The sequence below is a fragment of the Macaca fascicularis genome, chromosome 1 (assembly GCF_037993035.2).
Source record: "Macaca fascicularis isolate 582-1 chromosome 1, T2T-MFA8v1.1".
Lineage (NCBI taxonomy): Eukaryota > Metazoa > Chordata > Mammalia > Primates > Cercopithecidae > Macaca > Macaca fascicularis.
Genome location: NC_088375.1, coordinates 100,868,489 through 100,896,455, shown reverse-complemented (window position 1 = coordinate 100,896,455; position 27,967 = coordinate 100,868,489). Strand labels below are relative to the sequence as shown.

The window sequence follows — 27,967 nt, the reverse complement described above, 5'->3', positions numbered from 1 at the left end:
AATAAATGCAGTTTCGGTGATATGCTGCCTGTCTGAGTGATTCTGACTCTGGTTGTAATGGTAGAAATTTCAGTCATTATGGTAAAGCAGGAAGAATTACTTTAAGAAAAAACTTTTGTCGTGCCCCTCATTTCAAGGTGAGTAGCCTGCATCATGTGTGTGTAAAGCCAAACATGACGTCCAAGCTGCCCTTCTGACTGGGGCGGTGCTGGTGGAGAGGAAAGAGGGACCTCATAAGCACAGAAGCCCAGCTGTTATGGCCCATGCTACCCAGCAGAGGTCAGACTGGCTCCAGCCAGCAAAGCAGGGAGGGGGTGCAGGTTAGAGCAGGATTTCTCAACCACTCACATTTGGAGCTGGATAATTCTTTGTTGTGCGGGACAGGAGGGCTGTCCTGTGCATGGCAGGATGTTTAGTAGCATCCCTGGCCTCTACCTACCGCATGCCAGTAGCAGCCTTCTCCCACCCCAGTTGTGGCAACCAAAAATGTTTCCAAGCATTGCCAAATGTCCCCGGGGAAGGGGGTTGGTGGGTAGGTATTGCCTCCAGTTGAGAACCACTGGGTTAGGGGATAAGGGGATGTTGGAACATAGGGCTCCACCAGAAGGGTCACCACTATTCCTGAGATCTAGAAACTCCTTAGCTGCTGAGGAAAATATAAGAACTATATAGGCAATAGAAGATACTCAGATTAAGTATAATAAAGGCCTTCTTGACAGTGAAGGCAATTAGGCAATAAAATTGGGTGTTTCGGGAGAACTGTGAGACCTCTTCAGAGATTTTTCAGACTAGAAGACCTTTATTTGTATAAACTAAATATGAGGAGAGTAGAACATAATGACCTCTCAGAGGGCCTTGAGTCTCCACTTCGTTTTTGACCATTAACAGCTTCCTCTTTGTAGGAACCAAACCAAACAGCTTCCTCAATTCAGACTTGGCATGTCTTGGGTGACCATCTCTGATGGAAAAAAAAAGAAACAGCTTTTTTTTTTTCCTACACTCACACTGAACACAGGACACTTTTGTGTCCAACATGTAGACAGTTCTTCCCACCAACAACCAGTTCTCCAAAGGACGATGATTGGGTGTCCTATAATTCAATTCAGTTCTGACACAATCCACCTGGAGATAGCATCAGATCCCACACGTTAGGGCTCAGCCCCACAAGACAGTCCTTAACTCTAGACACCAATCGCAAGTCCTAGGTTCTGGCCTGGCTGTAAATTGGGGTTCCCACGACTCCCTCCTCAGGTTTGATTAATTTGCTAGAATGGCTCACAGAACTCAGGGAAACACTTTACTTAGGTTTACCCATTATTATAAAGGATATTACAAGGATACAGATGAACAGTCATATGGAAGAGATGCATAGTGCAAGGCACGTGGGAAGGGGCATGGAGGAGCATCCGTGCCACATCCTGTCCAGGCTGCTCTCCAGTAACCCTCCACATGGTCACACATGTAGACGTTTTCCAAACCCAGTCCTGTGGGGTTTTTAATGGATGTTTCATTACATAGGTATAATCGATTACATTATTGGCCATTGGTGATCAACTCAACCTTCATCCCTCCTCCCCTCCAAAGAGGTCAGGCCATGAACTGCAAGTTCCAACTCTCTAATCACATGGTTATCTGCCCTGGTGACCAGCCCCATCCTGTGGCTATCCAGGAAGCCACAAAGAGTCACCTCATTAGAACAAAGATACTCCTATCACCCAGGAAACTCCAAGGCATTTAAGAGTTCTACGTCTAGACGCTCCTATCATTCAAGAAATTACAAAGGTCTTAGGAGATCTGTGTCCAGAACTGGGTCAGAGACCAAATATTAGAACAAAAGATTCTCCTAGCACCCCTATCTTCAAGGGTTTTAGAAGTTCTATATCAGGAAGTGGGGGCAGAGACCAATATCTATACTTCTTATCACAACATCACATTGCCCTCTCCTGCTTCATCCACAGGAACCGCCCGGGGTATTGTGATTGCTACGGGTGACTCCACAGTGATGGGCAGAATTGCCTCCCTGACGTCAGGCCTGGCAGTTGGCCAGACACCTATTGCTGCTGAGATCCAACACTTCATCCATCTGATCACTATGGTGGCCGTCTTCCTTGGTGTCACTTTTTTTGTGCTGTCACTTCTCTTGGGCTATGGCTGGCTGGAGGCTATCATTTTTCTCATTGGCATCATTGTGGCCAATGTGCCTGAGGGGCTGTTGGCCACGGTCACTGTGAGTAGACAGGGTGGAAAATGGCCTCAGGGCAGACAAATCACCCCAGGGAAAAGGGATCACTAGCATCTCTTTTGTCATCGAACCTCTCAAGTGCAGAGTCTTCCTGATATGTACCTAGGTATCAGGAATAATTTAGTTCTCAATATTACACTGACTCCTTCTGCCCATATATTTTGGTGCCTTCTCTTTCCTCAATGAGAGAGGAAGCAAGTTTCAATGGAAAATGCATTGGATTATCAGTCACTGAGAGTGAGTTCTAGTATTGGCTAAATCACTTAACATCTCCAGACCTTAATTTATTCATCAGTTTATAGAGGAAGATTAATTTAGAATTATAGAATCTTACAGGAAAGGACTTCAAAGATCATATAAATTCAACCTTTCAACCAATGCTGAATATCCTCTATAAAACCCATGGGAGATGATTATTATTTCTAGTCCACCCCTTTCTGTCTCAGTTCATTTCATTGTTGGCTTGCTCTATTTAAATTTCATTGTGTTAAGCAGAACTATAAATCCCTGTTTGTCCTAAGTTTCCCAGCTGAAGAAACAAAATAAGTCAATTCTTTCTCTTCTACAGACTAGCCCTTTAGATTTTTGATGGTAGCCATTATGTCCCCTCAAACTCTTGTGGTAGCAGGTGAAATAATCCCTCTTCCCTTAGCCATTCTTCCTATGACATGGTCTGTAGGCCACCTGTCTTGATGACTCTAGTTTGTCAATATTCTTAAAAGAGAAATGAGAATAATACTTGGGGTGTGTTTGGACTAGCACAAAGATGTAGGGTCTAGTGATATTATGTAAATAAATTATAACCCCTAATCCTATTATTAGAAGTCCATACTTAACATAACCACAGCCTAAGAATTCATTAGCTTTTAAAACAATCTTGCCTCACACTTGACTTACATTGCCTTCACGATCAACAAAAGTCTTTTCATTTAAATGATTTTTCAAGTCCTTTTCAATGCTGTGATATTATTGTTATCTCCTCCACATTCTTTGTTTAAACTATTGGTCCAACACCCCCTCTTATACCATCACCTAGCATCTTATACCATCATAAAAGATTAGCTATCTATGTGGTCCCTGGAAAGATTGGACTTAAAGAGGTGGGGCCTAAACTTGAATGAAAAAGATATTGCTGAATAGAAAAGATGCAAGGATCCTGAGGGAGAGGAATATTCCAGGAGGGAATAAAGAGGATCCTTGTCTATGATACCCTAGTAAAGAAATACGCTCTTTTTTGGCCAGACACAGTGGCTCACATCTGTAATCCCAGCACTTTGAGAGGCCAAGGCGCGCAGATCACTTGAGCCCAGGAGTTCAAGACCAGCCTGGCCAACCTGGTGAAACCCTGTCTCTACTAAAAATACAAAAATTAACTGGACATGGTGGTGCATGTCTGTAGTCCCAGTTACTCGGGAGGCTGAGGCAGAAGAATCGCTTTAACCTGGGAGATGGAGGTTGCAGTTAGCCGAGATCACTCTGCACTCCAGTCTGGGCAACACAGAGCGAGACTCTGTCTCAAAAACAAAAACAGAAAAAGACATTTTTTTAAAAATGCACTATTTTTTGAAACTCTTACCATAAAGCACAAACCACAATCACTTTCTTAATTCCTTTACCACAGCCAGAAATGAAATGTTTAAAGAGTAGGTGGGAACAAAAGGGAAATAAGTACAAAAAATTAAAATATCATTAAAAATGATCAAACGTCCACAATGCAAAGTGGCGTGAGTATTCCATCTCCTGTGTGTATTCTCTCCTCTCTTCTTGGCTTTAGGTGTGCCTGACCCTCACAGCCAAGCGTATGGCGCGGAAGAACTGCCTGGTGAAGAACCTGGAGGCGGTGGAGACGCTGGGCTCCACATCCACCATCTGCTCAGACAAGACGGGCACCCTCACCCAGAACCGCATGACCGTCGCCCACATGTGGTTTGATATGACCGTGTATGAGGCTGACACCACCGAAGAACAGACTGGTGACTAGTGGTATTGGTGGAAGAAGAGTGGAGGGATTTGGGGGATGTGATGAGTGAGCTGAGAGAGAATGGTGAGTCCAGACAGAGAGGAGGGAGCCTGAAAGTAGAGTGAAGAAGAGGGAGGTGTGAAGGAAAGAAACACTGCTCCTGTGAAGTATCTGGGTGCCAAAGAGGATGTGAATAACTGCTTGCTTAAAATTCTCATTCCCTGCTCACAGTTCTTCTTTTCTTTCTCCCTAGGAAAAACATTTGCCAAGAGCTCTGATACCTGGTTTATCCTGGCCCAAATCGCTGGCCTCTGCAACCGGGCTGACTTTAAGGCCAATCAGGAGCTCCTGCCCATTGCTCAGGTGTCAGGCCCAAAGGGGAAGAGGGTACCTCAGTGTCCAGGACATAACCTGCCCTCTCCCAAAAAATCCTCTCCTGGAGCTCAGTAATTTCACCCCAGGTACCCGCCCTCCCCCATTTGTCCGCTCTCCATGTTGCCACAGGTATGCCTCATGCCCAGGTGGCATGCCCCTGGGGCTTACTATACAAACCCCATCCTGGCAGAGAGCCACAACGGGTGATGCTTCTGAGTCAGCCCTCCTCAAGTTCGTCGAGCAGTCTTACAGCTCTGTGGCGGAGATGAGAGAGAAAAACCCCAAGGTGGCAGAGATTCCCTTTAATTCCACCAACAAGTACCAGGTACAGAACCCACAAAGGTAGGAGAATGCTGGTGGGGGATGGGCTCATCACTGGAGCAAGGGGAGCTTTGCCTCTGCCTTCAACTTCACCTCTGAGCAGTGGAGGAGCTCAGTAGAACCTGCATCCCAATTAACAGAAGACTCACATCAAGAGAACCTGACAAACAGGTAAAGAGAGGTGAAACAGGTGATAAAGGAAGAGGCATCAGTCAGTCCTATGCAGAGCTCTGAGCTGTGCCACTTGGGGAAAAAGCGAGTCATAAAATGCTCTCTGAAATGCCTGTAGATAGCAGAAGCTGGTTGATGAAAGTCATGTTGGAGTCACATGCAGCTGTTAGGGGGCCCCTCTGTGTCTACTAGGAGATTTGCCACTGCAGAATTAGGTTGCATTTGCAAGACACTTTATTTCGTTAGCCATCAAGTATTTCCTTTCACCCCACACTTGACTTGCAGTTCTAGTGGCTGTCAGTGGGTAGGCGATCAGGGGTCTCTGCCTCTGTTGGCACCTGACCCTCTCCCTTGTGTGTCTTGTATCTTCTTTTCTGATAAGAATGCAAATCATATTAGATTAGGGCCTCCCCTACTTCTATGTAACCTTAACTAATTACATGTGTTCATGTGCGTGAAGTTTTTCATTTCCCAGGAACATTTTGGTCCACTCTCCAGGGAGGAGTGGACGAGAGCAGGGGAAGTGCTGAGTGAGAGACTGTGGAGGGACCGGAAAGAGAGTCTTTCTCTCCCAAGTAGAATCTGGGCAGACTGAAGAGAGGGTTATGGTAGGATGCAGGAACAGTGGCATTATCAGAACTGGAGCTTTGCCAGGCACGAACTGAGTTCCACAGGGCAATCAAGATTTGCTTAGGGAAGTAGATTCTTCGACTCCATGCATTACTGAAAAGGCCAGACATTCAGGTGTTGGGAAAACGTGTCAGAGAAAATGACAACGAGACTCCCAAGTCAGCTGGTATCTTTTTTTCTTTTTCTTTTTTTTTTTTTTAGACAGAGTTTCGCTCTTGTTGCCCAGGCTGGAGTGCAATGGCGCGATCTTGGCTCACTGCAACCTCCATCTCCCAGGTTCAAGCGATTCTTCTGCCTCAGCCTCCGGGTAGCTGGGATTACAGGCATGTGCCACCACGCCCAGCTAATTTTTTATATTTTTAGTAGAGATGAGATTTTATCATGTTGGCTATGCTGGTCTCGAACTCCTGACCTCACGTATGCAGCCGCCACAGCCTCCCAAAGTGCTAGGATTACACGTGTGATCCACCGTGCCTGGCCTCTATATAAATTTTTTTAAACTGAATTACTCATAGCTTTACACTGAACACTGAGCAAGTAAGGGTTAAATAGATCTATCCTTTTCTGTGTCAACTGGTTTTTAGTCAGTGTAACAAAATAGGTCTTTTAGGCCCAAATGGCAAACTTATTCCCATCTTTTTCTGATGTTTAGTGGCCTCACTAGTCAGACAGGAATTCTGTGGCTTGGCAGGGCCTTTGACGGCAGCATAGCCTCTAACTGGAAAGAATTAGGTACCTCTCCTTCCATGTGATTCAAAATAAAAGCAAAAAATATTCACAACATATGTTGGCGCATCCAACAAATAGGGACTTTCTCCCAAATGACTATGTTGGTGCCTCTTCTGAGCTACTGAGCATGTGGCTCAAATGGCAGACTTGTCCTCAGTGGTTCACCAAGTGTGACAGACTGTCCCACTGGCCACCAAGCTCTGGCAGGCACTTGCTCTGGGAGGCCCTCAGTTTGTGCCTTCCTTAGCTTGCCCTAACGGTGGAGACTCCAGTCTTTGCAAGACACATCTCAGACTGCTGGTGGTTTGCAGAGCTTGGTCTGTTTCCCTCTGAGATAAAAAGGAAACGAAGAAGATGCTCTGTTCCAGCATTTCCAGACTTTTCCCTCCATCTCTTTTATTTGTAATTTTCTATCAACATGTGATTTTCTTCCGTGACCAAATTACTAATAGGTCTTGCCTTCACCTCCTGGGCCCTTCACTTATTCAACACATTTTACTGAGCACTAAGAAAACTGAGCTCTTTAAACCTTTTCCAGCTTTCTGCTTAAGTGAGTTACGGTTCTTCCTCTTAATTGCTTAAGCATATTTTGAATGTAACTGAACAAACTAACAGAACAGTTGTAACCACGTTTTGTGCACTGGTTTCCCACCCCGCTTACTGTACTGTGGGCAGTACAGTCTGGCCTCCTCTGCACTCCCACTGTTCCTTTCAATGCGTCGATTTTGTTCTCAACAGGCGACCTAGCGGGCATTTCCTGTCCATCACAAGAGGAACCCCATGGAGAGCTCCTTTTCATACATCAGAGATCAAGAGGAAATGCAAAACCCACATTTCTCTCTCCTTGCTGTGGGTTGTCCCCTCGGGTTCATTTCATGAATGTGCCCTTTCCCTCCCTCACCACAGCCACAAGGATCCCCATGCCCAGCCACACTAGCTAGCCCCTCTCAGGAGACTTCTCATGCTTTTAGGAGACAGAGGCCCAGGCACTAGAATGACTAACTTATTTTTGGATTGTACTTCACAGTTGTCAAAGTATTTTCTACACTATCTCTTATAAAAACCCAGTGAAGGGCCACGTGTGGTGGTTCATGCCTGTAATCCCAGCAGTTTGGGAGGCCAATGTGGGCAGATCACCTGAGGTCAGGAGTTCAAGACCAGCCTGACCAACATGGTGAAACCCCCATCTCTGCTAAAAATGCAAAAAATCAGCCCAGCATAGTGGCGGTGCCTGTACTCCCAGCTACTCAGGAGGCTAAAGCAGGAGAATCACTTGAACCCAGAGGCAGAGGTTGCTGTGAGCTGAGATCACACCACTGCACTCCAGCCTGGGTGACAGAGTAAGACTCCGTCTTCAAACACAAAAACGAAACACAACAAAAAACCCCAGGAAGGAGGCCAGGCAGACACTTTTATGTTTCGTCGAAGGAACTAAGATTTTGCAAGGTTAAATGAACTGATCTGAGGCCATAATGCATTCTTGCTGGCCCCAGAACATAGGTCTTTGGACTTTTTTTTTTTTTTTGAGGTAGAGTCTGGCTCTGTCACCTAGGCTGGAGTGCAATAGTGCAATCTTGGCTCACTGCAACCTCTGCCTCCAGGGTTCCAGCGATTCTCCTGCCTCAGCCTCCCAAGTGGCTGGGATTACAGGCACATACCACCATGCCCAGCTAATTTTTGTATTTTTAGTAGAGACGGGGCTTTGCCATGCTGGCCAGGCTAGTCTTGAATGCCTGACCTCAAGCAATCCACCCGCCTCAGCCTCCCAAAGTGCTGGGATTACAGGCATGAGCCACTACGCCTGGCCTTCAGACTCTTTTTCTTTCCTGTCTACTCTGCTTTCCTTCTTTGCCAGTCCCACTATTTCTGCTCTCTCGCCATCCAGTTGGCAAGGAAGGATGCAGGGGGAAAGTGAGAGTGCCTGGTCCTGCCCCCAGGGAGCTTCCGGCTGAGAAGATAATAGAGATTCCTGTGCAAATAATACCAGGCTGCAGTTTCCTGGAAAAAGGAGGAGGGGCTGGGCTCAACCTGGGCGAGATGTGACTGGGGAGGGGAGGGAACAAAAGAAATGGGAGTATGAAACACGTTGTCTGTCTTTTTACTTTTGAAATCTTCCCCTTCTTTTTGCCCCTGATCCTTGTTCTCTCCTCCTGTCCCATCAGTGCTCCCTCTGCTCTCCCTAGATGTCCATCCACCTTCGGGAGGACAGCTCCCAGACCCACGTACTGATGATGAAGGGTGCTCCGGAGAGGATCTTGGAGTTTTGTTCTACTTTTCTTCTGAATGGGCAAGAGTACCCAATGAACGATGAAATGAAAGAAGCCTTCCAAAAGGCCTATTTAGAACTGGGAGGTCTTGGGGAACGTGTGCTAGGTGAGGAGCTGTAGGAGAATTTTTTAAAGAATGGCATCAAAATGGTTATTATCCGTGGGGTGAGAAATCAAGGATGTTGGGGTAAGCAGGCAGGAATGTAGAGTGCTGGATGATACTGGTCCCTCCCTCTGTGTCTCTCCAGGCTTCTGCTTCTTGAATCTGCCTAGCAGCTTCTCCAAGGGATTCCCATTTAATACAGATGAAATAAATTTCCCCATGGATAACCTTTGTTTTGTGGGCCTCATATCCATGATTGATCCTCCCCGAGCTGCCGTGCCTGATGCTGTGAGCAAGTGTCGTAGTGCAGGAATTAAGGTAAATAACTTGCCAGCCCAGGAGCCCCCCACCTGTCACAAGTTGGAACATCTACTAGAAGGCCTTGCACAGAGTAGGTGCTCAATAATCTTAGTTTAATTGAGCCGATTTCTGTTTCCTTGGGCTTCTGATTTCTATTTAATAGTAAGTTTCCTCTCTAGTTAGAATTCCACTTGTATTGAACATTAGAATCACCAGGGAGCCTTTAAAAATTGGATGTCTGGGACACACCCCAGACTAATTTAATTAGAAACTCTCAGGATAGGATCCTGGCAACAGTATTTTTAAAAACTTTCCTGGAGTTTCCAATGAGCAGAGAAGTCTGAGAACCAGTGTCCAGCACAGTGCTTCTCAGACCAGCGTGCGTGCAGATCCCTCAGGGATCGTTCTGAAATGCATATCTGGCTTCAGAAGGTCCAGGAAAACCTGAGAGACTGCATTTTTGACAAGCTCCCAGGCGATGCTGTTGCTGCTGGTCTGCAGACCACACTAGGAATAGCAAAGTGCTAGAAGACGTCGTGTAAATGTGCTGCCGAGATGGGTGGTAAAAGGGTGAGGCTAGGAGGGCTGGGGCTCTGGACCAGGCAATAGTGAGAACGAGATATTGAGAGCTGAAGGATCTTCAGTGGGTGTGAACAGCTGCCCTAAGAGGTATATGTCCAGGTGTAAAAACTGGAAACCAAAAATCGGTCCAACCGAGAGTGAAGTTCAGCTTCAGAACAAACCCAGAGGTAGAAAATCCTCTTTGGTCAGGTTGGGCCTTGAACTTCATGGAATGGCAGCAATAGAATTCTTCAAATTCTGAGATGTTCTGTGTCCCATGTTTCCTGGGTCAAATTCTAAGACTCATACACATCTTTACAGCTTAGATATAGACACCTTCCCTGCTCATACCTTACATTCTGGATTACCTGTATATTCTGGCTCCTAGGTTTGGGGGATTGGAGGTATTTAAGGAGAACTAGGTGCTCTCTGTTGGAACTGGCTCTATGTTAGACCTGTGACTGTTGGCAGTTTGTCTGGGGTCAGTCTGGGCCATGTGTGCTGGGAGGGACTTGGGAACCTTGAGCAGTGATTTCCAGGTAGTGATCATTCCTCCATTCCTTCATTCAGTAATTATTTGTTGATGGCTTACTACGTGCTAGGCATTGTGCTAGGGCAGGAAACTTTACAAGGAAGCCACCCTTGCAGAGCTCTCAGTCTAGTGCGGGAGAGAGAGAAACAGGCAACCACCATACGGAGAAGTGTGGCAAGTGCTGAAATATGACAGGAATGGAATGCTATGAAAGCACATAGCCTGGGTATTCATCTTTGGGTAGAAATGGGACAGGACGAGGTACCAGGTATCCAAAACCAAGCTGAAACTAAGGGGCAGGGTGAGGCCACAGAAAGAAGAAAGGTAGAGTGAAAATTTCAATGCACTGGGCCTTAGATGAAATTTTGCTAGGCAGATGGATTATTCCAGACATTCCTTTATTACCACTTGTTCTATGTGTAGGTGTTTCTGCCTTTGCACTTAAGAAAGCAGAATAGCTTCTGGAGCAATTAAATGAAATTCTGAATATAGTCAAATCTCTGGCTTATTCCTGGTAAATCTAGGACCCAAATTGTCCTGTTTTATGGTCTCATGGTCTTGACCCACTCCCGAGGGTTGAAATCACAGTAGCATGGTTTTTGGTCTACACCACAAGTTCTTGGGAATGAGCAACTAAAATCCTTGTTGAAAAAAAGCAGTGGTCTGTCAGTTCTTAGAGGAGAAAGATGAAGGATCCAGGCTCTGAAGATGATTCTGCTCCTCTTCCCTCCCCTTCCCAACCCAGGTGATCATGGTAACAGGAGATCATCCCATTACAGCTAAGGCCATTGCCAAGGGTGTGGGCATCATCTCAGAAGGCACTGAGATGGCAGAGGAAGTTGCTGCCCGGCTTAAGATCCCTATTAGCAAGGTTGATGCCAGGTGAGATCACTAAAGAACTCAAGATCTGCCATGTTCCCTCCATCCCCAGCCTGCCCCACCCAGAGGCCACTTTACTAAAGTTCTTGGAGTCTCCTTCAATAGGTAGGAAGCAAGATGAAGAAAGAAGTAAAGAGAGAAGTGGTTGACAAAAGTGTGGGGAGGGAATAGGATGTGTTAATTTGGGGACAATATAGGGCTAGGGACAAGTGAGGAGACTAGGTTGAAAGAAGAAGCAATGAAGCTATAGTCAAGATTGGCACCAAGACCCCTGGTGAATTCTCAACACCCAAAACTAGCCTTTTGAAATTATTTTCCCTCAGTGCTGCCAAAGCCATTGTGGTGCATGGTACAGAACTAAAGGACTTACAGTCACAGCAGCTTGATCAGATCCTCCAGAACCACACTGAGATTGTGTTTGCTCGGACCTCCCCTCAGCAGAAGCTCATCATTGTCGAGGGATGTCAGAGGCTGGTAAGGAAGGAAAAGGAGCCCCAAGGAAACTGGCAGAACTCCTGTGGCTTAGCCCAGTTCCAAACCAAGGCAGAGGAACATATGGGCTGGGCTGGAGGAGACTCCAGAGAGTACCCATCTGGAACCTCCATGGTGGCCTTCAGTTTGGGGGCTCCCTGAAAGTTTAAATATCTCGGGAGGAGTGGGAGAAGAACAGGAGCCCTAGATCAAGCATGATTACATCAGAAAACGAGGGATGCAGAAATCATACTGATCTTTGGGACTAGTTCTGGATCTGATGCAATAAATTTTTCACTCCCTCTGTCTGGACTTCCTCAGGGAGCCATTGTGGCCGTGACGGGTGACGGGGTGAACGACTCCCCTGCGCTGAAGAAGGCTGACATTGGCATTGCCATGGGCATCTCTGGCTCTGACGTCTCTAAGCAGGCAGCCGACATGATCCTGCTGGACGACAACTTTGCCTCCATCGTCACGGGGGTGGAGGAGGGTGAGGAGGCAGGGTGCCCAGGGTGGAGACTTCAACCTTGGACTCAGGTTGGGGTTGGTGTACATCCCCTCTTTCTGTTTTCCCATCATCCAACCTCCATGAGCCTGTATGGGCTCGGAAGAAAATCACTATAAGACAAAATTTTGCAAATTAGATCAGCTGGTACATCACTATCTGCAACCCCTTTTGATGAGAGCAGAGAAAAGTCCACTTTATTCATTTTATTTTCCTATCAGGGAGACTGGGACTCTGGTATAATATAATATCTTCATTGTCCTCTCACTGGAATTCAAGTAGGCCCACAGCAAGTTCCAAGATGTAGCCACACCCCCGGAACTATTCCATGCGCTGCCATCTTTAGGAGGGTCTTCTAGGAACCTGTTGCCTAAATAGTGGTGACACATCAGGATCAGCTGGAGCTTGACCCATGAATTGACTGCATGAGCCCAATTACACACCCTCTGCCCCAGAGAATTGTGAAGAGCATGCTCTCCGGCAAACAGGAGAGCCCAAGAATTCTGCATTCCAGGTTCCCTGCTTTCTGCCTGGAGCTATCTTACTAAAACATATAGCAATCCACATCATAATAATGATTACCATTTTATTGAAACTTTGCATAATCCTGACACTTTGCTTGGTATTTTATATCCACTCAATTCGATAAGTTCGTTTGAACACTGATTATGTGGGAGGCACTATGCTTGATACTGGGGATACAACAGTAGGGAGAACAAAAGACACAAATCCCTGCCCTCATGTAACTTAATTTCTAGTGGGGATGACAGACAATCAAATAAGTAAATTATATAGTATGTTAAAAGAAGATAAGTGTCATGGGACAGACCAAGCAGAGAGTGCAGAGAGGGATTCGATCTTTGAAAAGACAGTCAAGATGGATGCAGCAATCTTGCAAGGCAGGAGGAATGAAACTCACAGAAGTGAGGGTGCCCAAGGTCACAGCTAGCTATGGCAGAAGATGGGATTTGAACGCAAGCCTGTCCCAAGCCCCGGCTCTTTCCATTTCAGCCTTAATCTTGTAAAGGCTTTTATACTGACATTCTCAAACATCGCAGGATTAACCAGGCCCAACCCTGCTAATTTTCAGAGATCAGATAACGTTAGCTAGGGTGAATCTAAGAACAAAGAGTACACAGACGGCATGGCTCCGATTAAAAGGCACACAATTTTGAAACAATACTGGGACCCTAGAGGTCTAGGACTTCCAGACCCTTTCCTGGACTGTGACACTTCTTTGAGGTGGCCTGTCTGTCCTGGAGCTGGTATGAGGGAGGTGTGTTCTCCCAGGGCTTCTCACAGAAGGTTGACCATCCTCCCCAGGCCGCCTGATCTTTGACAACCTGAAGAAATCCATCATGTACACCCTGACCAGCAACATCCCTGAGATCACCCCCTTCCTGATGTTCATCATCCTCGGTATACCCCTGCCTCTGGGAACCATAACCATCCTCTGCATTGATCTCGGCACTGACATGGTAAGGGCCAAGCTGGTGAGCAAGAGATTCCCAGAATTCTGCCTCCTAAGCTCCCTTCTTTCTGCCTGGAGCTACCTTACTAAAACTCATGACAACCCACTTATGACCCAGCTCTCGCACCTCCTGTGAGATGGATTGAGGCTGCGTCAAGACAGAGGGGTAGAGCTCGAATTACTGCTGAGTTTCCTTCTGAACTTTGTGACCCCTGTCGTCCCCACCCTCCATCCTCCAGGTCCCTGCCATCTCCTTGGCTTATGAGTCAGCTGAAAGCGACATCATGAAGAGGCTTCCACGGAACCCAAAGACGGATAATCTGGTGAACCACCGTCTCATTGGCGTGGCCTATGGACAGATTGGTGCGCCCAGAAGAATGAGGAGTGGAGGGAGCGGGGAGTGGTTGCCCCTGCCTGGCAACGTGAGCCATGTCAGTTTGGAAGTCAGGGAGATATTTTCTCAGCAACAAACTGTTCTAGGCCCTGAAAACACAAAGAACCACTCACCTCTGATCTGCCCTTGACTTAGACTCCAGTACAAAAGGAACAAACATACATAAAATGATAGCATCTCCAAGTGCCAAGTAATGAGTATAGACAGAACATGCTACAGGATTACAAAGCAAGTAGGCTCACCATTATGAGGATAGCCAGAGAAGCCTTTTGCAGGAAATAGGACTTAAACTTGGTGTGGGAAAATGGGGCTTAGACTAGTAAGTGTATGGTCAGGTGTGGGAGACCAAAGGAGTGGGGAATTTCATATGGCACAGTTAGAGAAGAGTGAATAAACCAGGTTGGTAGAACCGTTAGTCTTTATAAAGTAGTGAAAAATAAGGCTGTAGACATAGATATCACTTGTGTTGGGGTCAGCCTTGACAGACATTTGAGAGTCATTAGAAGTCTTTGTTCTTGAGTTTCCAAGTGCAATGGTATTTCAGAAAATAGGGTGAGCGATGAACAGAGTAAGATCCTGTCTCAAAAAAAAAAAAAAAAAAAACAAATTGGGAGAGGGAATCAGTGGCCTCTAAAGTCCTTTTTAGTTTTAAGATTATATGATTCAAAGCTGACTCTGGGTCAGAGTTTAGAAATAAATGTCAGGGCTTGAAGGAAAGTCCCACAGAGATGAGAGATGACAGGCTCAGGCGGCTGATGGCAAGACTCTTCCGCATTACTCTTCAGACACACACCAGCCCAGCCAGAAGCAAGTCCCAGTCCCCAGCCCTCCCCTGGCCTACCTTTTGGGGCCCTTCTCTGAACCAAGCTTCCCTGTCCTGCAACTCTGTCATTCACAGGGATGATCCAGGCTCTGGCTGGATTCTTTACCTACTTTGTAATCCTGGCTGAGAATGGTTTTAGGCCTGTTGATCTGCTGGGCATCCGCCTCTACTGGGAAGATAAATACTTGAATGACCTGGAGGACAGCTACGGACAGCAGTGGGTGAGTAGAAGGGATAAGGTAGGAGCTGAGACCAGTAAGAGTGAGAGTGACAGGGGAGAGTGGGTCTAGCAAATTTTTTAAGAGGGAAGAAGGGAAGCACCACACAAGCAGAGCTGATGCCTTTTCTTCAGTCCTGTATGAGCATTCTCACACTTGCCCTCAGTCTCCAGTCACAACAGCAAATCCTCTTCTGTTTAGCATAGGCTCGTTCCAGCTGGCCCCTCCTGTCTGTTGTCTGGCCCTGCCTGTCTGGGTCCTTTGGCTCCTTGAAGTCTTTGTCATATCAACTTTTCTGAGCCGGTTTCTGTTGTCCCAGGTTCTAACCATGATTGCCCCAGAAATAAATGCTGGGTCCTCTCCTGTTATACTCTTCCTCCCTGACAGTTCAAATGATATGATTTAAAATTTGAGACCAGACGCGGTGGCTCACATCTGTAATCCCAGCACTTTGGGAGGCCGAGGCGGGCGGATCACCTGAGGTTGGGAGTCAAGACCAGTCTGACCAACATGGAGATACCCCATCTCTACTAAAAGTACAAAATTAGCCGGGCCTGGTGGCGTGTGCCTGTAATCCCAACCACTCAGGAGGCTGAGACAGGAGAATCACTTGAACCCGGGGGGCAAATGTTGCAGTGAGCCCAAATCATGCCATTGCACTCCAGCCTGGACAACAAGAGTAAAACTCTGTCTCAAAAACTAACTAAATAAATAAATATAAATTCTGAAAACCAGCCGGGCACAGTGACTCATGCCTGTAATCCCAGCCCTTTGGGAGGCAGAGGTAGGTGGATTACGAGGTCAAGAGATCGAGACCATCCTGGCCAACATGAGGAAACCCCGTCTCTACTAAAAATACAAAAATTAGCTAGGGATGGTGGCGCATGCCTGTAATCCCAGCTACTCAGGAGGCTGAGGCAGGAGAATCGCTTGATCCCAGGAGGCAGAGATTGCAGTGAGCCGAGATTGCGCCACTGTACTTCAGCCTGGTGACAGAGCGAGACTCCATCTCAAAGAAAAAAAAACCTGAAAACCTATTTTCTTTGTATATCCCTTCCTAATCATTCTAAACCTTTTTAACCTAGAGGATACCTCTCTATAGTTGTCTTTTCTAACATCCAAGATGAATGAAGCTCAAACTGAAGCCCTCTCCCCAACAATATGTGTGCAAGAATTTTAGTAAGTATGCTTTTTTGGTATCTGTGAATACTCCTGTCCCAATTTCTAAGATAGTGGGACATGTGACATGTGACACCAATTATTGCTAGAATTGTAGTGTCATAGAGGACACAGTCAATTATCATCATTCTACAGATGAGGAAACTGATCTAGGAAGATTCTGTAACTTGCTCAAAGTCCCACAGTGAATTCCTAAAAGAGCTGGACTTGAATTCTGGACTCGTGATCCCTGCCCAGCACTTTCCCACTTCACCATGATGTCTCCAAACCTAGCCAATTGCAGGTTTCTCAAATTGTGTTCAAATCTGAATTGCTGGGAAGATGCCCCTCACTTGGCTTCCACTAGCTGAGTCTTATAAAGGCCATCAGATGTCAATATTCCCAGCTATCAACACTGCTCCAGGATCCAATGACACCCAAAGTTCTCATTGCTGTGCACCCTGCTGACATCTCAACTCCCAGCTCAAGCCCTTGTTTTCCATCTTGATACTTCCTCCCTGCTGCCAAGATGCAGCATGGCATAAATTTATTGACAGTAAATTAATGGTAATTAAAAGTAATTTGAGGTAAAAAGTTAAGAATTCCCCCCTGCACATTGAAGACATCTTGAAGTATCACAAAAATGTGTTGAGAACAGTTGCCCTGAGCAACAAACTCTATAAAGGCGCGTCCGTGTCTCTTGTATGACTGTAATTTTCAGATAATCTAGTATAGAGCCACCCACCCAGGAAGTGCATGATGCACTGTAGAAGCAAGGATCGCTCCTTGCTTTCTAAATATCTTTCATTAATTCCAGTGATTCCCCCACTCACTTGTTCATTCAGACAATATTTACTGAGCATCTTCTATGTACCAGGTACTGTTCTAGGGCCTGGGGATATGACAGTGAACAAAAATCATGAAGTTATTGCTCTCATGGAGCTTATTTCTAGGTAGGGATGGGAAGACAGATAATAACCAAATATATAACATATTTAATCAAGAGATTGTAAGTCCAGGGGGGTCCAAGAAGTGTTGGAACTAGGATACTAGAGTGAGATGGAATTATAAAAATGCTGGTCAGAGAGAGAAAGATGCTTGAAATTACAAAGAAATAATAGGTATTGGAAAGGACAATATCTAGAGTTTAAGGATGGGAGCAAGCAGCCCAGGTGGGGAGTGGAGGACAGTATCATTGGAGGAGAAGATCAAGGAACTGTGAGACCACAGCATTGGAAGGATCATCAACATGGACATTTCAATCTCCAAAAACAAGGACAGAAGTAATAGTGGAGTAACAGTGTCAGAAGCTAAAATCTTCAAGAAATGATAGTGAGTGATGCAGGAAATGGCAACTGACTGTGATGGACAGTGGTGGGATGATCTGATGCACACAAACATGCTGATTGGTCTTAATCTAAGTTCCATGCTTGGCTCATCGATTTCCAGCCTTTGTCTTGTCTTCTATCGTTTAAGGCTCTATATTCCTCTCCAAGTACAACTTTACCCCATCCCATGCGGTTTGATACGTAGTATTTCATGATTGTGCAGTCTTCCATATTTTCAAATTTATTTGATCTACGAGTTATTTATAAACATGCTGTTTTAGTTTTTAAAACAGAAGCTTTTCTCTCCAGTGTAATTTAGATGCACCTCTTCTGTGTTCCCATAGCCCTCTGCAATCTCTCTTTTATAACCTATCTATTGTGCTGACATGGTGAGCATATTTTCCCCACTAGACTCTAAGTTCCTTATGTGTAAAGTGTGAATGAAAGAGCAAGCGAATGAATGAATGTCTCCTATCTGATACCACTCTTTGGGGTATTTCTTTCCCCCCTGTATTCACACTGTCCTCTGGCCCCACCCTTTCTGACCTATATCTCCTGACTCTGCCTTCCTCTCCTTTTATTGCCTTTTTTTTTTTTTTTTTTTTTTTTTTGAGACAGAGTCTCACTCTGTTGCCCAGACTGGAGTGCAGTGGCGCCTCCCAGGTTCACGCCATTCTCTCACCTCAGCCTCCCAAGCAGCTGGGACTACAGGCACCCGCCACCACGTCCGGCCGGCTAATTTTTTGTATTTTTCAGTACAGACAGGGTTTCACCATGTTGGCCAGGATGGTCTTGATCTCCTGACCTCGTGATCCGCCTGCCTCGGCCTCCCAAAGTGCTGGGATTACAGGCATGAGTCACCATGCCCAGCCCTGCCTTCCTCTCTAACTCCACCTTCTTCTCTTACCGCTTCCTTCTTATTAGCTCAATCCATATTTATTGACCACGCTACATGCCATCCACTGAACTAAGCACAGGGAGAGGACATAGAGCTAAATAAGGCAAGTAGTTTTTCTTGAGAAGCTCTCAGTCAGGCAAGGAAAACATAAACAAATCATAATACAACATGAAAAGCGCTAAAACAGTGACATCTGTGAAGTGCTGTGGGGGTCTAAAGAGTGAGGACCTGGCTGGGCGTGGTGGCTCACGCCTGTAATCCCAGCACTTTGGAAGGCAGAGGTGGTCAAATCCCCTGAGGTCAGGAGTTCGAGACCAGTCTGGCCAACATGGTGAAACCCCATCTCTACTAAAAATACACAAAATTAGCCGGGCGTGGTGGCAGGTGCCTGTAGTCCCAGCTATTCAGGAGGCTGAGGCAGGATAATTGCTTGAACTTGGGAGGCAGAAGTTGCAGTAAGCAAAGACCATACCATTGCACTCCAGCCTGGGCAACAAGAGTGATACTTCGTCTCAAAAAAAAAAAAAAAAAAAAAAAAATGAGGACCTGACTCAGCCCCGGGGTCCTGGAAGGTGGGAGAGGGAAGAAGCCTTAAGGTGTACAGAATCCCCTTCTGACACTGTCTCCTCCTCCCTGCCCTCTCCAGACCTATGAGCAACGAAAAGTTGTGGAGTTCACGTGCCAAACGGCCTTTTTTGTCACCATCGTGGTTGTGCAGTGGGCGGATCTCATCATCTCCAAGACTCGCCGCAACTCAGCTTTCCAGCAGGGCATGAGGTGAACATCCCACAAAACAGCCCCAACACTCTCCCAAACCCTACACACCAGAACATATCATTTCCCCTTGCCTTTTCCTCTCCCTCACCGTCACACCCATGAATGTTTCTACCCAGAAACAAAGTCCTAATATTTGGGATCCTGGAGGAGACACTCTTGGCTGCATTTCTGTCCTACACTCCAGGCATGGACGTGGCCCTGCGAATGTACCCACTCAAGTGAGTAAGGGAAGGGATGCAAGCAGGGGATGTCCAGGAATGGGGGAGCATGTAGAGGAAGGGTGTGTTTCACTAGGATTGTAATGAGCCAGGAGCTGCCTGGATACGTGGGGCTACATGTACACTCAGTGGTACAAGGAGAGTCATCTGTGCTCTGATAAGTGGATCTTATTTAGGGAGATATTAGAGACTGTGCCAAATGATCACAACCCACTAGACACACAAATTTAGCAGACTTACCAGTGTTTAACAGAATGAAATCTTTTTCGTGATGATGTGTGCTGTAGTTGTCCAAGGATACATATTGCTTGGAGCTGAAGTAACCATAAAAATAGCCTAATCTATGCTTAGCTAATTCTGTTGTACTTATGCAAATATGTTTTAATGTATATGTATGTGATCGTGCCTACTGAAATTCTTATTGTCTGGTGCCTTCTCTTGTTCAACTCCAGGTGTTTGCTTTGTTTTGCTTTGCATTAACATTAGTATATGCTTGATGTGGAAAAATTTATATTTAAAAATGTACAGAGAAGAAAGCAAATGTTCCATTCCACTCCCATCCCCATTACCTAACCCAACTTGCATAGGTAGCCTCAATTAAGGATGTAGTATGTATTCTTCCAACACATTTTTTTTTTTTTTTTTGAGATAGAGTTTTGCTCTTATTGCCCAGGCTGGAGTGAAATGGCACATTCTCGGCTCACTGCAACCTCCACCTCCCGGGTTCAAGTGATTCTCCTGCCTCAGCCTCCCGAGTAGCTGGGATTACAGGCACCCACCACCATGCCCAGCTAATTTTTTGTATCTTTAGTAGAGACGGGGTTTCACCATGTTGGCCAGGCTGGTCTCGAGCTCCCAACCTCAGGTGATCCACCCACCTCTGCCTCCCAAAGTGCTGGGATTACAGGCGTGAGCCACCACACCCGTCCTTCTTCCAACACATTTCTGTGTATGTCCGTACTCTGCTCACCTTTCCATCCTTGTAGTGTTTTACACGATGCTTTATACAATGTAAGTACTCAATTAATGTTTAATAGGAGACGTTGGCACTGGCCTTAGACACTGACAATTCCAGGTGGAAATCTCAACTCTACTATGTATTATTCTGTGACCTTGGACAAGTACGGCACCACTCTGAGCCTCAGCTACACCTGCAAAGTCTCAATAATACACTCCCGGGATGGACCTTGCAGAGTGTTGTGAGATTTACACGTAGAAATGGGCATAAAGCACCAAGCATGCCTGGGTCATGGTGGACGCCTTGTTACTAGTAGCTTTATTCTTGTTGCTATTAATGCCATTATAGACATAATAACAAATGCCCTTGAGTATTATCTGTGCTTTCAAACACTCTGTGTACACCTTAACCATAAAACTTAGCACCTAATATTGCAATTCTGTATTCTGTGTGTGTGTGTTCACCCTCTTTTCTCTGATTCCCCTGAGCTCCTTGAGAGCTACATGAGACCAACATGTTATCATTTTTATTTCCCCAATACCTAACACAGACACACAGTATATAAAACAATTGTTTGTTGAATGAAGGGGTGGGGTGGCTGTTTGTGTAGAAATGTATATATTTGTCGGGGCCTATCATGGGGAGGGGGGGAGGGGGGAGGGGGGAGGGATTGCATTGGGAGTTATACCTGATGCAAATGACGAGTTGATGGGTGCTGACGAGTTGATGGGTGCAGCACACCAACATGGCACAAGTATACATATGTAACAAACCTGCACGTTATGCACATGTACCCTAGAACTTAAAGTATAATAATAATTAAAAAAAAAAAAGAAATGTATATATTTGTGTGCATGTGGAATGAGCCATGGCCCAGGCCTGTACTGTCCAATACGGTATATCCATATACCGTATATCCATATACGACTACTGTGCTTTCGACATATGAGACTAGTGAGACTGGGGAAGTAAATTTGTCATTTTATTCAATTTTAATTAAAGTCAAAAACTAAAGCAATGTGAAATATTTTTCTACATTACAACTTCATTATTTTGGTTGGACCACATTCCCTTTCAACTGTTGAAATTTTATATCTGAGTTCAGACATTCTGTCAGTGAAAAATATTCACTGAATTTCCAAGACTTAGGATGAGAAGAAGAATGTAAAGTATCTTATTGATAATGCCTTTTTTTTTTTTTTTTTTTTTTGAGATGGAGTCTCAGTTGCCCAGGCTGGAGTACAGTAGCACAATCTCAGCTCACTGCAACCTCCACTTCCCTGGTGCAAGCAATTCTCCTGCCTCAGCCTCCTGAGTAGCTGGGATTACAGGCACGCATCACCACGCCCAGCTAATTTTTGTATTTTTAGTTTAATCATGTTGGTCAGGCTGATCTTAAACTCCTGACCTCGTGACCCACCCACCTCGGCCTCCCAAAGTGCTGGGATTACAGGCGTGAGCCACCACGCCCGACCTTGATAATGCTAATATTGAGGCGGGGGTGTAGTGGCTCCAATCCCAGCACTTTGGGAGGCCAAGATGGGGGGATCGCGTAAGGCCAGGAGTTCAAGACCAGACTGTACACAAAGTGAGACGTTGTCTCAACAAAAAAATTTAAAACTTAGCCAGGTGTAGCCGTGCACACCGACGGTCCCAGCGACTCAGGAGGCTGAGGCAGTAAGATCGCTTGAGCCCAGGAGTTCCAGACTGCAGTGAGTTATGATCGTGCCACTGCACTCCAGCCTGGAGGACACAGCAAGTCCCTGTCTCTATAAAATACATTAAATGTAATTAAAATAAATAATGTTTATATTGATTACATATTTAAATGATAATGTTTTGATATATTGGGTTAAATAAAAATATTATTAAAATTAATTTCATCTGTTTCATTTTACTTATGTTAATGTGGCTACTAGAAAATATTAAATTTTACATGTGGCTCACATTATATTTCTATTGGACAGTGCTGGTCTAGGCCATTTCTTCTGTCATCCAAGGGAACAACTGCTGTCCTGATTCAGCCCCTCCCCAGAATCCATCTTCCTGGTCTAATTATAAAAAGAGGTGGAGGAAGAAAACAATGTCCCCATCTTTGCAATACAGAAGCATCAGTATACTCGCTGACCAAGTATCCCCACACTAGATGTCTCAGATAGACCCCTCCTGCTCAGACAACCTCCCCTTTGTGGGCACAAGCCCTAGAGCATGCAGAGAGCACACGGGTCTCCCTCAGTGGCTCCACAAAAGTTGGCAGAGAATCTTGTGAACATTGCATGTACCTCTAATATGACATTTATCATATTATATTATCATTGGCTTTTTTTTTTTTTTCCGAGGAAGTCTCGGTCTCGCTCTGTCGCCCAGGCTGGAGCACGTGGTGCCATCTCCGCTCACTGCAACCTCCACTACCCAGGTTCAAGCAATTCTCCTGCCTCAGCCTCCTGAGTAGCTGGGATTACAGGCACATGCCACCACACCCGGCTAATTTTTGTATTTTTAGTAGAGACGGGGTTTCATCACGTTGGTCAGGATGGTCTCAAACTCCTGACCTCATGATCCGCCTGCCTCGGCCTCCCAAAGTGCTGGGACTACAAGTGTGAGCCATCGCGCCCGGCTATCACTGGCTCTTTATGTTTCTGTCTCATGCCTCTCTTCTCCACTCCCAATCACTAATCCCACAGGCTTTGACCTCCTCAAAGGTAGGTCTCAGGCCGGGCACGATGGCTCATGCCTATAATCCTAGCATTTGGAAGGCTGAGGAGGGCGGATTGCCTGAGTTCAAAAGTTCAAGACCAGTCTGGGCAAAGTGGCGAAAATCCAAAAAATTTAGTCTCTACTAAAAATACAAAAAATTGTCCAGGCACGGTGGCTCACGCCTGTAATCCCAGCACTTTGGGAGGCCGAAGCAGGCGGATCACAAGGTCAGGAGTTCGAGACCATCTTGATCAACACGGTGAAACCCCATCTCTACTAAAAATACAAAAGTTAGCTGGGCGTGGTGGTGCATGCCTGTAGTCCCAGCTACTCGGGAGGCTGAGGCAGGAGAATCGCTTGAATCTGGGAGGTGGAGTTTGCAGTGAGCTGAGATCACGCCACTGCACTCCACCCTCGGTGACAGAGTGAGACTGTCTCAAAAAAAAAAAAAAAAAAAAAGCAAAACTTTAGCTGGGAGTGGTGGTGCGCACCTGTAATCTCAGCTACTCAGGAGGCTGAGGCATGAGAATCACTCAAATCAGGGAGGCAGAGGTTGCCTCACTAGCCGAGATTGCGCCACTGCACTCTGGCCTGGGCAACAGAATGACACTGTCTCAAAAAAAAAAAGGAAGGATCAACCAGATGTTACGCAACTGCACTGTCCCCAGCACAGTCCCAGGCACACAGTAGACACAAGCAATGAAACATGCAATTCCTGTGCATATTACTCTCTGCACCTGTCCTCTAGCATCTGTCTCTCCTGCCATGCTGACTGGCTCTTGCTCTCTACAGGATAACCTGGTGGCTCTGTGCCATTCCCTACAGTATTCTCATCTTCATCTATGATGAAATCAGAAAACTCCTCATCCGTCAGCACCCGGGTGGTGAGGCTCCCCTGGGCCCCGCTCTGACTGAGTGGTCACCAGCCCCCTGACTAGCTCCGCCATCCCGCCTAGTCCCTCCAGACCCACCACTGACTATCTCCCCTCCTCGCTGCCAGCCTTGACTGCACCTGGAACCCAGACCTCTCCACCCCTTGGCTGCACCCGCCTGCTCCATCTGACCCTCAGTGCCCTGTGTTCCAGACCTCCCACCTCCAACCTTGTCCCTGCTTTCCCTTCTGCCTGTCTCCCCTGGATGCCTCTCCTCCCTTCTTCCAGTTCACACTGGCCTCTTCTCTTCCACAGGCTGGGTGGAGAGGGAGACGTACTACTAAACTCAGCAGAGGAAGAGCTTCCTGTGACACAGGGGTGTCGTGAGAGCTGGGGTGGGGCCAGAGATTATAAGTTTGACACAACATCTGAGACACTAGGATGAATTATCTTGGATGAGAAAGATGGGCAATCCTGGGCTGGCTTGAGGGCATCACAGGCAGAGGATGAGGTGGGCTGAAGGGAAGCCCGGCCTGCCTCTAGCTGGAGCCCTGCAGGGAGGGGCATGGTCCTGCTGAATCCTGTAGCCAGTCTAGACAGTAAATGTCTGGAAAAGCCCTCGCCGGCTGGATGTGTCAAATCTGATATTGGGGGAGTGGGGATTACTGTGAAGCTCCCTCCACAGATCTTCATGATGACCAGGCTGGGGAAGTGTTTTAAGGACCAGAGTCAAGGCTGGGATAGGATCAGTATCAAGCATCCTTGCCCTTTAAAGTCACTCTCTGAGCCACTGGACAGCAAGGACAGGGCAAGTGACTGCCTCAAAACTCCAGCTGAGATCAGAGAAATGGAAGGTGGGGGAGAGAGGAGCAGCTGAGCCACACATAGGAGAGGGTCCACAGCATCCACACGGGGTGGGTGGGGTGGACTCATCCGACCATACCTTGCAGTTTGTGAGACCAGCTTGCAGACCACAGCGCTGTGGTGCTAGAAGAGATCAGACTGCATCAGTGAAAAGCCTGAAGTCCGGAGAGGTTAAATGACTTGGGAACGGTCATGTGCTGAGTGGTGTCCCTCATCTGAGAAAGGGACAGGTAGGAGGGACAGACTCCAGGCATACTGGTGGTCCCTGCCCTCTGTCATCAGGACTCCTCAACCCCATTCTGACCCTCAGCCTGTTTTCTCTGGTGTAACCTTGAGATAGAGGCTATAACAAGACTTTCTGAATCCCTGTGGCCTTTACTATAGGTAAAGCAGCTGCCCGCACTCTGCATGGGGTGATGGACTTTCCCAAGAACCTGGCCTCTGTGCCTGGGCCCAGGTGCCTTCTCAGATGAGTGAAAAGTCCTGGGGGGCCTTTCTCTCCTGCCCCTCTTCATCTCAGCATTTCTTCCTTCCCCTTCACCCGCTCATTTACTTTTGCTCTGTGAGCCCCTCCACCGTGCCATGTGGGTCAGTTCATTCTCAGGCCTCTTTCAGAGTAGACCATTGGCTGTGCCAATGTCTACAGGGTGGAAGAGAAATGCTAAAGAAAGCCAGGGGAAAACCATCAGCTATTATCCAAAACAAAACACACGTACTAGGAGTCAGCACATTATGCCTAACACTGGGACGAGGGCTTTATATACACCATCAAGTAAGTCACATAAATATTTCCCTACCACACACTCCATGTTATCCAAGAAGAAACCAAGGTCTGTCAGTTTTCAGAACATGTGCCCTTAATCACTTTCAGACTAGTCTTTCAGTGAGGGCTGGGTCAAAAATACACAAAAACAAAGCAAACAAAACAACAACAACAAAAAAAATAGGCTAGTGATGGGGAAGGACCCGGGGTGGGTCTGGAGGATGAGGGGCCATGGGCTAGCAAGGAGAAGGCCATCATGAGTATTGCCTGCCATTTTCCCTACATCAGGCCCCTCCTCAGAGGTCTCTCTCCCTCTTCTCCTCCCTCTTCCAACACAAGGTCTCCTAGGGACAGTGCTATATCAGCCTGGGGTCCTTCCCCAGTTGCTGACATGGCTGAACCAGACCCTGAAAGATCAGTGGTCCAGGGTATATGTGAGTGAGGTGGGAAGCGGGAGCACAGAGGGGCCAGCTCCTCAGGTTTCAGTAGCAGGAGCTTCAGGTGTCTGATGGGTTAAAAATACAGAGGCCCCAACTCACGGTCATTTGATACCAGTGGTTGAGGCTTCTCAAGTCCAAGGGCCTGAAGGAAAGGAGACTGAGTAGAAAGTAGAGAGAGTGAAGCATCAAGAGAGAGAGCAGCAGGGACGGGCGCTGGAAAGGGGAAGGGTGGGACTGGAGCCAGAGAGGGCAACGAGAGGGAATGGGATGGATGGCAATGTCCGGTAGCTGTAGGAAAGGACTAGGAGATGGAGCAGACTCGCCATCAGAGTCCCATCTCACACTCTTGGGGGTACAAAAGGTCAGATTCAAGATGGAACAAGTTTTATATTCCAGCATCTCTGTCCCAGTGTCTCCCTCCTCCCCTGGAATGCAGAAGTGAGAAATCGGGGCTGGACATCACCTAGGTCATCTGCTTCTGGCCAGGCCTCCCCATCTCACCTGGCAGTCTTCCTCTGGCCATGGTGCTTTCCCACATTAGTCACTCTTCAGGGAGACCAGAAGATGGGCTTCCGAGGTCTCTTCAGCTCAACGTGCCGTGCTTAGGCTAGCTCCGACCTCTCCTACTACAGTGACAGCTGTCCCTCTTGGCCTCACTCCTGCCATGCTTTTGAGATTTTCTGTGGCCTTCTTGTTTAGCTGTGTAAGGTCCACTGCACAGACATGTGGAAAAGTTATTCTGCTAACATAATTACATGCCCCTCCCTGGATGCAAAAACAAACACAAAAAACCGGCACTCTCTCTCTAGAATCAGAGATACCTCAGGGTGCGGTGGCAGCATGTGACTTTGATCTGACCCTCTATGGTCTCCCTCATGCCTCAGTTTACCTGTGCATAGTAAGAACCCTGGAGGGCCATGAAGAGGATCCTTCCTTCCTACGTATCCAGAGTTAAACTCACTACTCTGTCCTCACCCCCAAGCTGGATCCAGAAGTTTAAGCCCCTGCCTGCCCAACTCTGCTTCGGATCTCGGGTGCACAGAATTAATCATCAGTCTTGGTTCAGGGCACAGGGTTCACCTCTTCATGCTTACCTAATGTTAATTTTTTTTGCCCTAGTGTCAGTAACTGATCCTCTTTGTCTTGTCAAAGACGTGGGAATAAATAGTAGCTATTCACTCTCCTTGGAAGCAGGCAGCCTGGGAAAACCTCCCTTCCCACTGTGCCCCAGAAAACGGAGTCCCATAGGATCAGGGGAGGGAGTGCACACACAGGTGGCAACCAAATGACAGTTCCCTTCTCACTGTGGGCTGTATGGGCAGAGAAACCCCAAACCCACATCTCTACAGGACAGGATCCGGGTCAGCCCTGTCCTTCCCTGCATTCCCAAGTTAGGAGTGCTGAGTGAAGCAAAGGAAACTGGCTGGAGCTGAGCCAGGTCGCCAGTCTTGGATGCGGCTCCATCTTTTATTCAGAGAATGACCTCATCCTTGGTCCTGATTCTTTAAAAGAAAGTGGAGGGGGGTCTCTTTCCTGCAGCCTGGCTTGCACTTTCATTGCCCCACTCTCCTACACAGGATCAAAGAATCAGAATCAGACTTCACCTACAGAAGATTCCCAGGCTTGAGGACATACAGCCAACACCACATGTGCCCCCTTTTACCCTATATTATCAATTTAGCCTCTGACCCCGTTAGCTCCTCCTCTCCACTGCATTTAACTTCTAATTACCCTTGCCCTACCCTCGGCCCTCCCTAATTACCCTTATTCCTCCCCTCCCCCAGCCCCAGCTTCATTTACCTCCGACTCATCTGGTCTTATTTTTAGCTCCGGCATCTCTCCTTTTCCTTTCTTAATATGGCGATGAGCTCTTAGGCCAGCATGGGGACCAGGGCTGAGGTGCCCTGGACACCAGAGGAGGGGGAGGGAAGGAGCCCCCGGGAGCCTGGGGTAGAAGTGTAGGAGGTGGGAGGATTTCGGCCCACATGGAGCTGTCCTGGCCTCAGAAGGTTATCCGTCTCTCCTGCCAACCATGGAGACAT

At 46.9% G+C, this 27,967-nt stretch overlaps 1 protein-coding gene and 2 long non-coding RNA genes across 4 annotated transcripts in view; 1 reads left to right on the top strand and 2 right to left on the bottom strand.

The window, feature by feature from the left end:
- Window positions 1-24,473, top strand: part of ATP1A4 (ATPase Na+/K+ transporting subunit alpha 4) — a 36,170-nt gene extending 11,697 nt beyond the window's left edge. Inside the window, exons 7-22 of the mRNA XM_015454880.4 lie at window positions 1,959-2,227; window positions 4,017-4,215; window positions 4,456-4,565; window positions 4,768-4,902; window positions 8,612-8,801; window positions 8,944-9,116; window positions 10,937-11,073; window positions 11,394-11,544; window positions 11,863-12,031; window positions 13,370-13,524; window positions 13,757-13,880; window positions 14,810-14,955; window positions 18,983-19,113; window positions 19,230-19,331; window positions 23,779-23,870; window positions 24,174-24,473. Of these exons, the coding sequence (XP_015310366.3) occupies window positions 1,959-2,227; window positions 4,017-4,215; window positions 4,456-4,565; window positions 4,768-4,902; window positions 8,612-8,801; window positions 8,944-9,116; window positions 10,937-11,073; window positions 11,394-11,544; window positions 11,863-12,031; window positions 13,370-13,524; window positions 13,757-13,880; window positions 14,810-14,955; window positions 18,983-19,113; window positions 19,230-19,331; window positions 23,779-23,870; window positions 24,174-24,202 (2,312 nt within the window). The 3' untranslated portion in view covers window positions 24,203-24,473. The remainder of the gene's footprint in view (window positions 1-1,958; window positions 2,228-4,016; window positions 4,216-4,455; window positions 4,566-4,767; window positions 4,903-8,611; window positions 8,802-8,943; window positions 9,117-10,936; window positions 11,074-11,393; window positions 11,545-11,862; window positions 12,032-13,369; window positions 13,525-13,756; window positions 13,881-14,809; window positions 14,956-18,982; window positions 19,114-19,229; window positions 19,332-23,778; window positions 23,871-24,173) is intronic.
- LOC102144958 (uncharacterized) lies at window positions 780-27,937 on the bottom strand. 2 transcript variants are annotated; one of them, XR_010586322.1, is made up of 3 exons: window positions 27,726-27,937; window positions 26,427-26,638; window positions 780-958 (listed from the first exon to the last, which is right to left on the bottom strand). It is a non-coding gene; the product is annotated as an uncharacterized lncRNA (long non-coding RNA). The 2 variants fall into 2 exon arrangements; XR_012434728.1 differs by lacking the exon at window positions 780-958 and having other exon boundaries at window positions 25,453-26,638.
- On the bottom strand, window positions 14,312-14,825 carry LOC135970576 (uncharacterized). Its single transcript, XR_010586327.1, has 2 exons — window positions 14,753-14,825; window positions 14,312-14,487 (listed from the first exon to the last, which is right to left on the bottom strand). It is a non-coding gene; the product is annotated as an uncharacterized lncRNA (long non-coding RNA).
- Window positions 27,938-27,967: the final 30 nt, after the last annotated feature.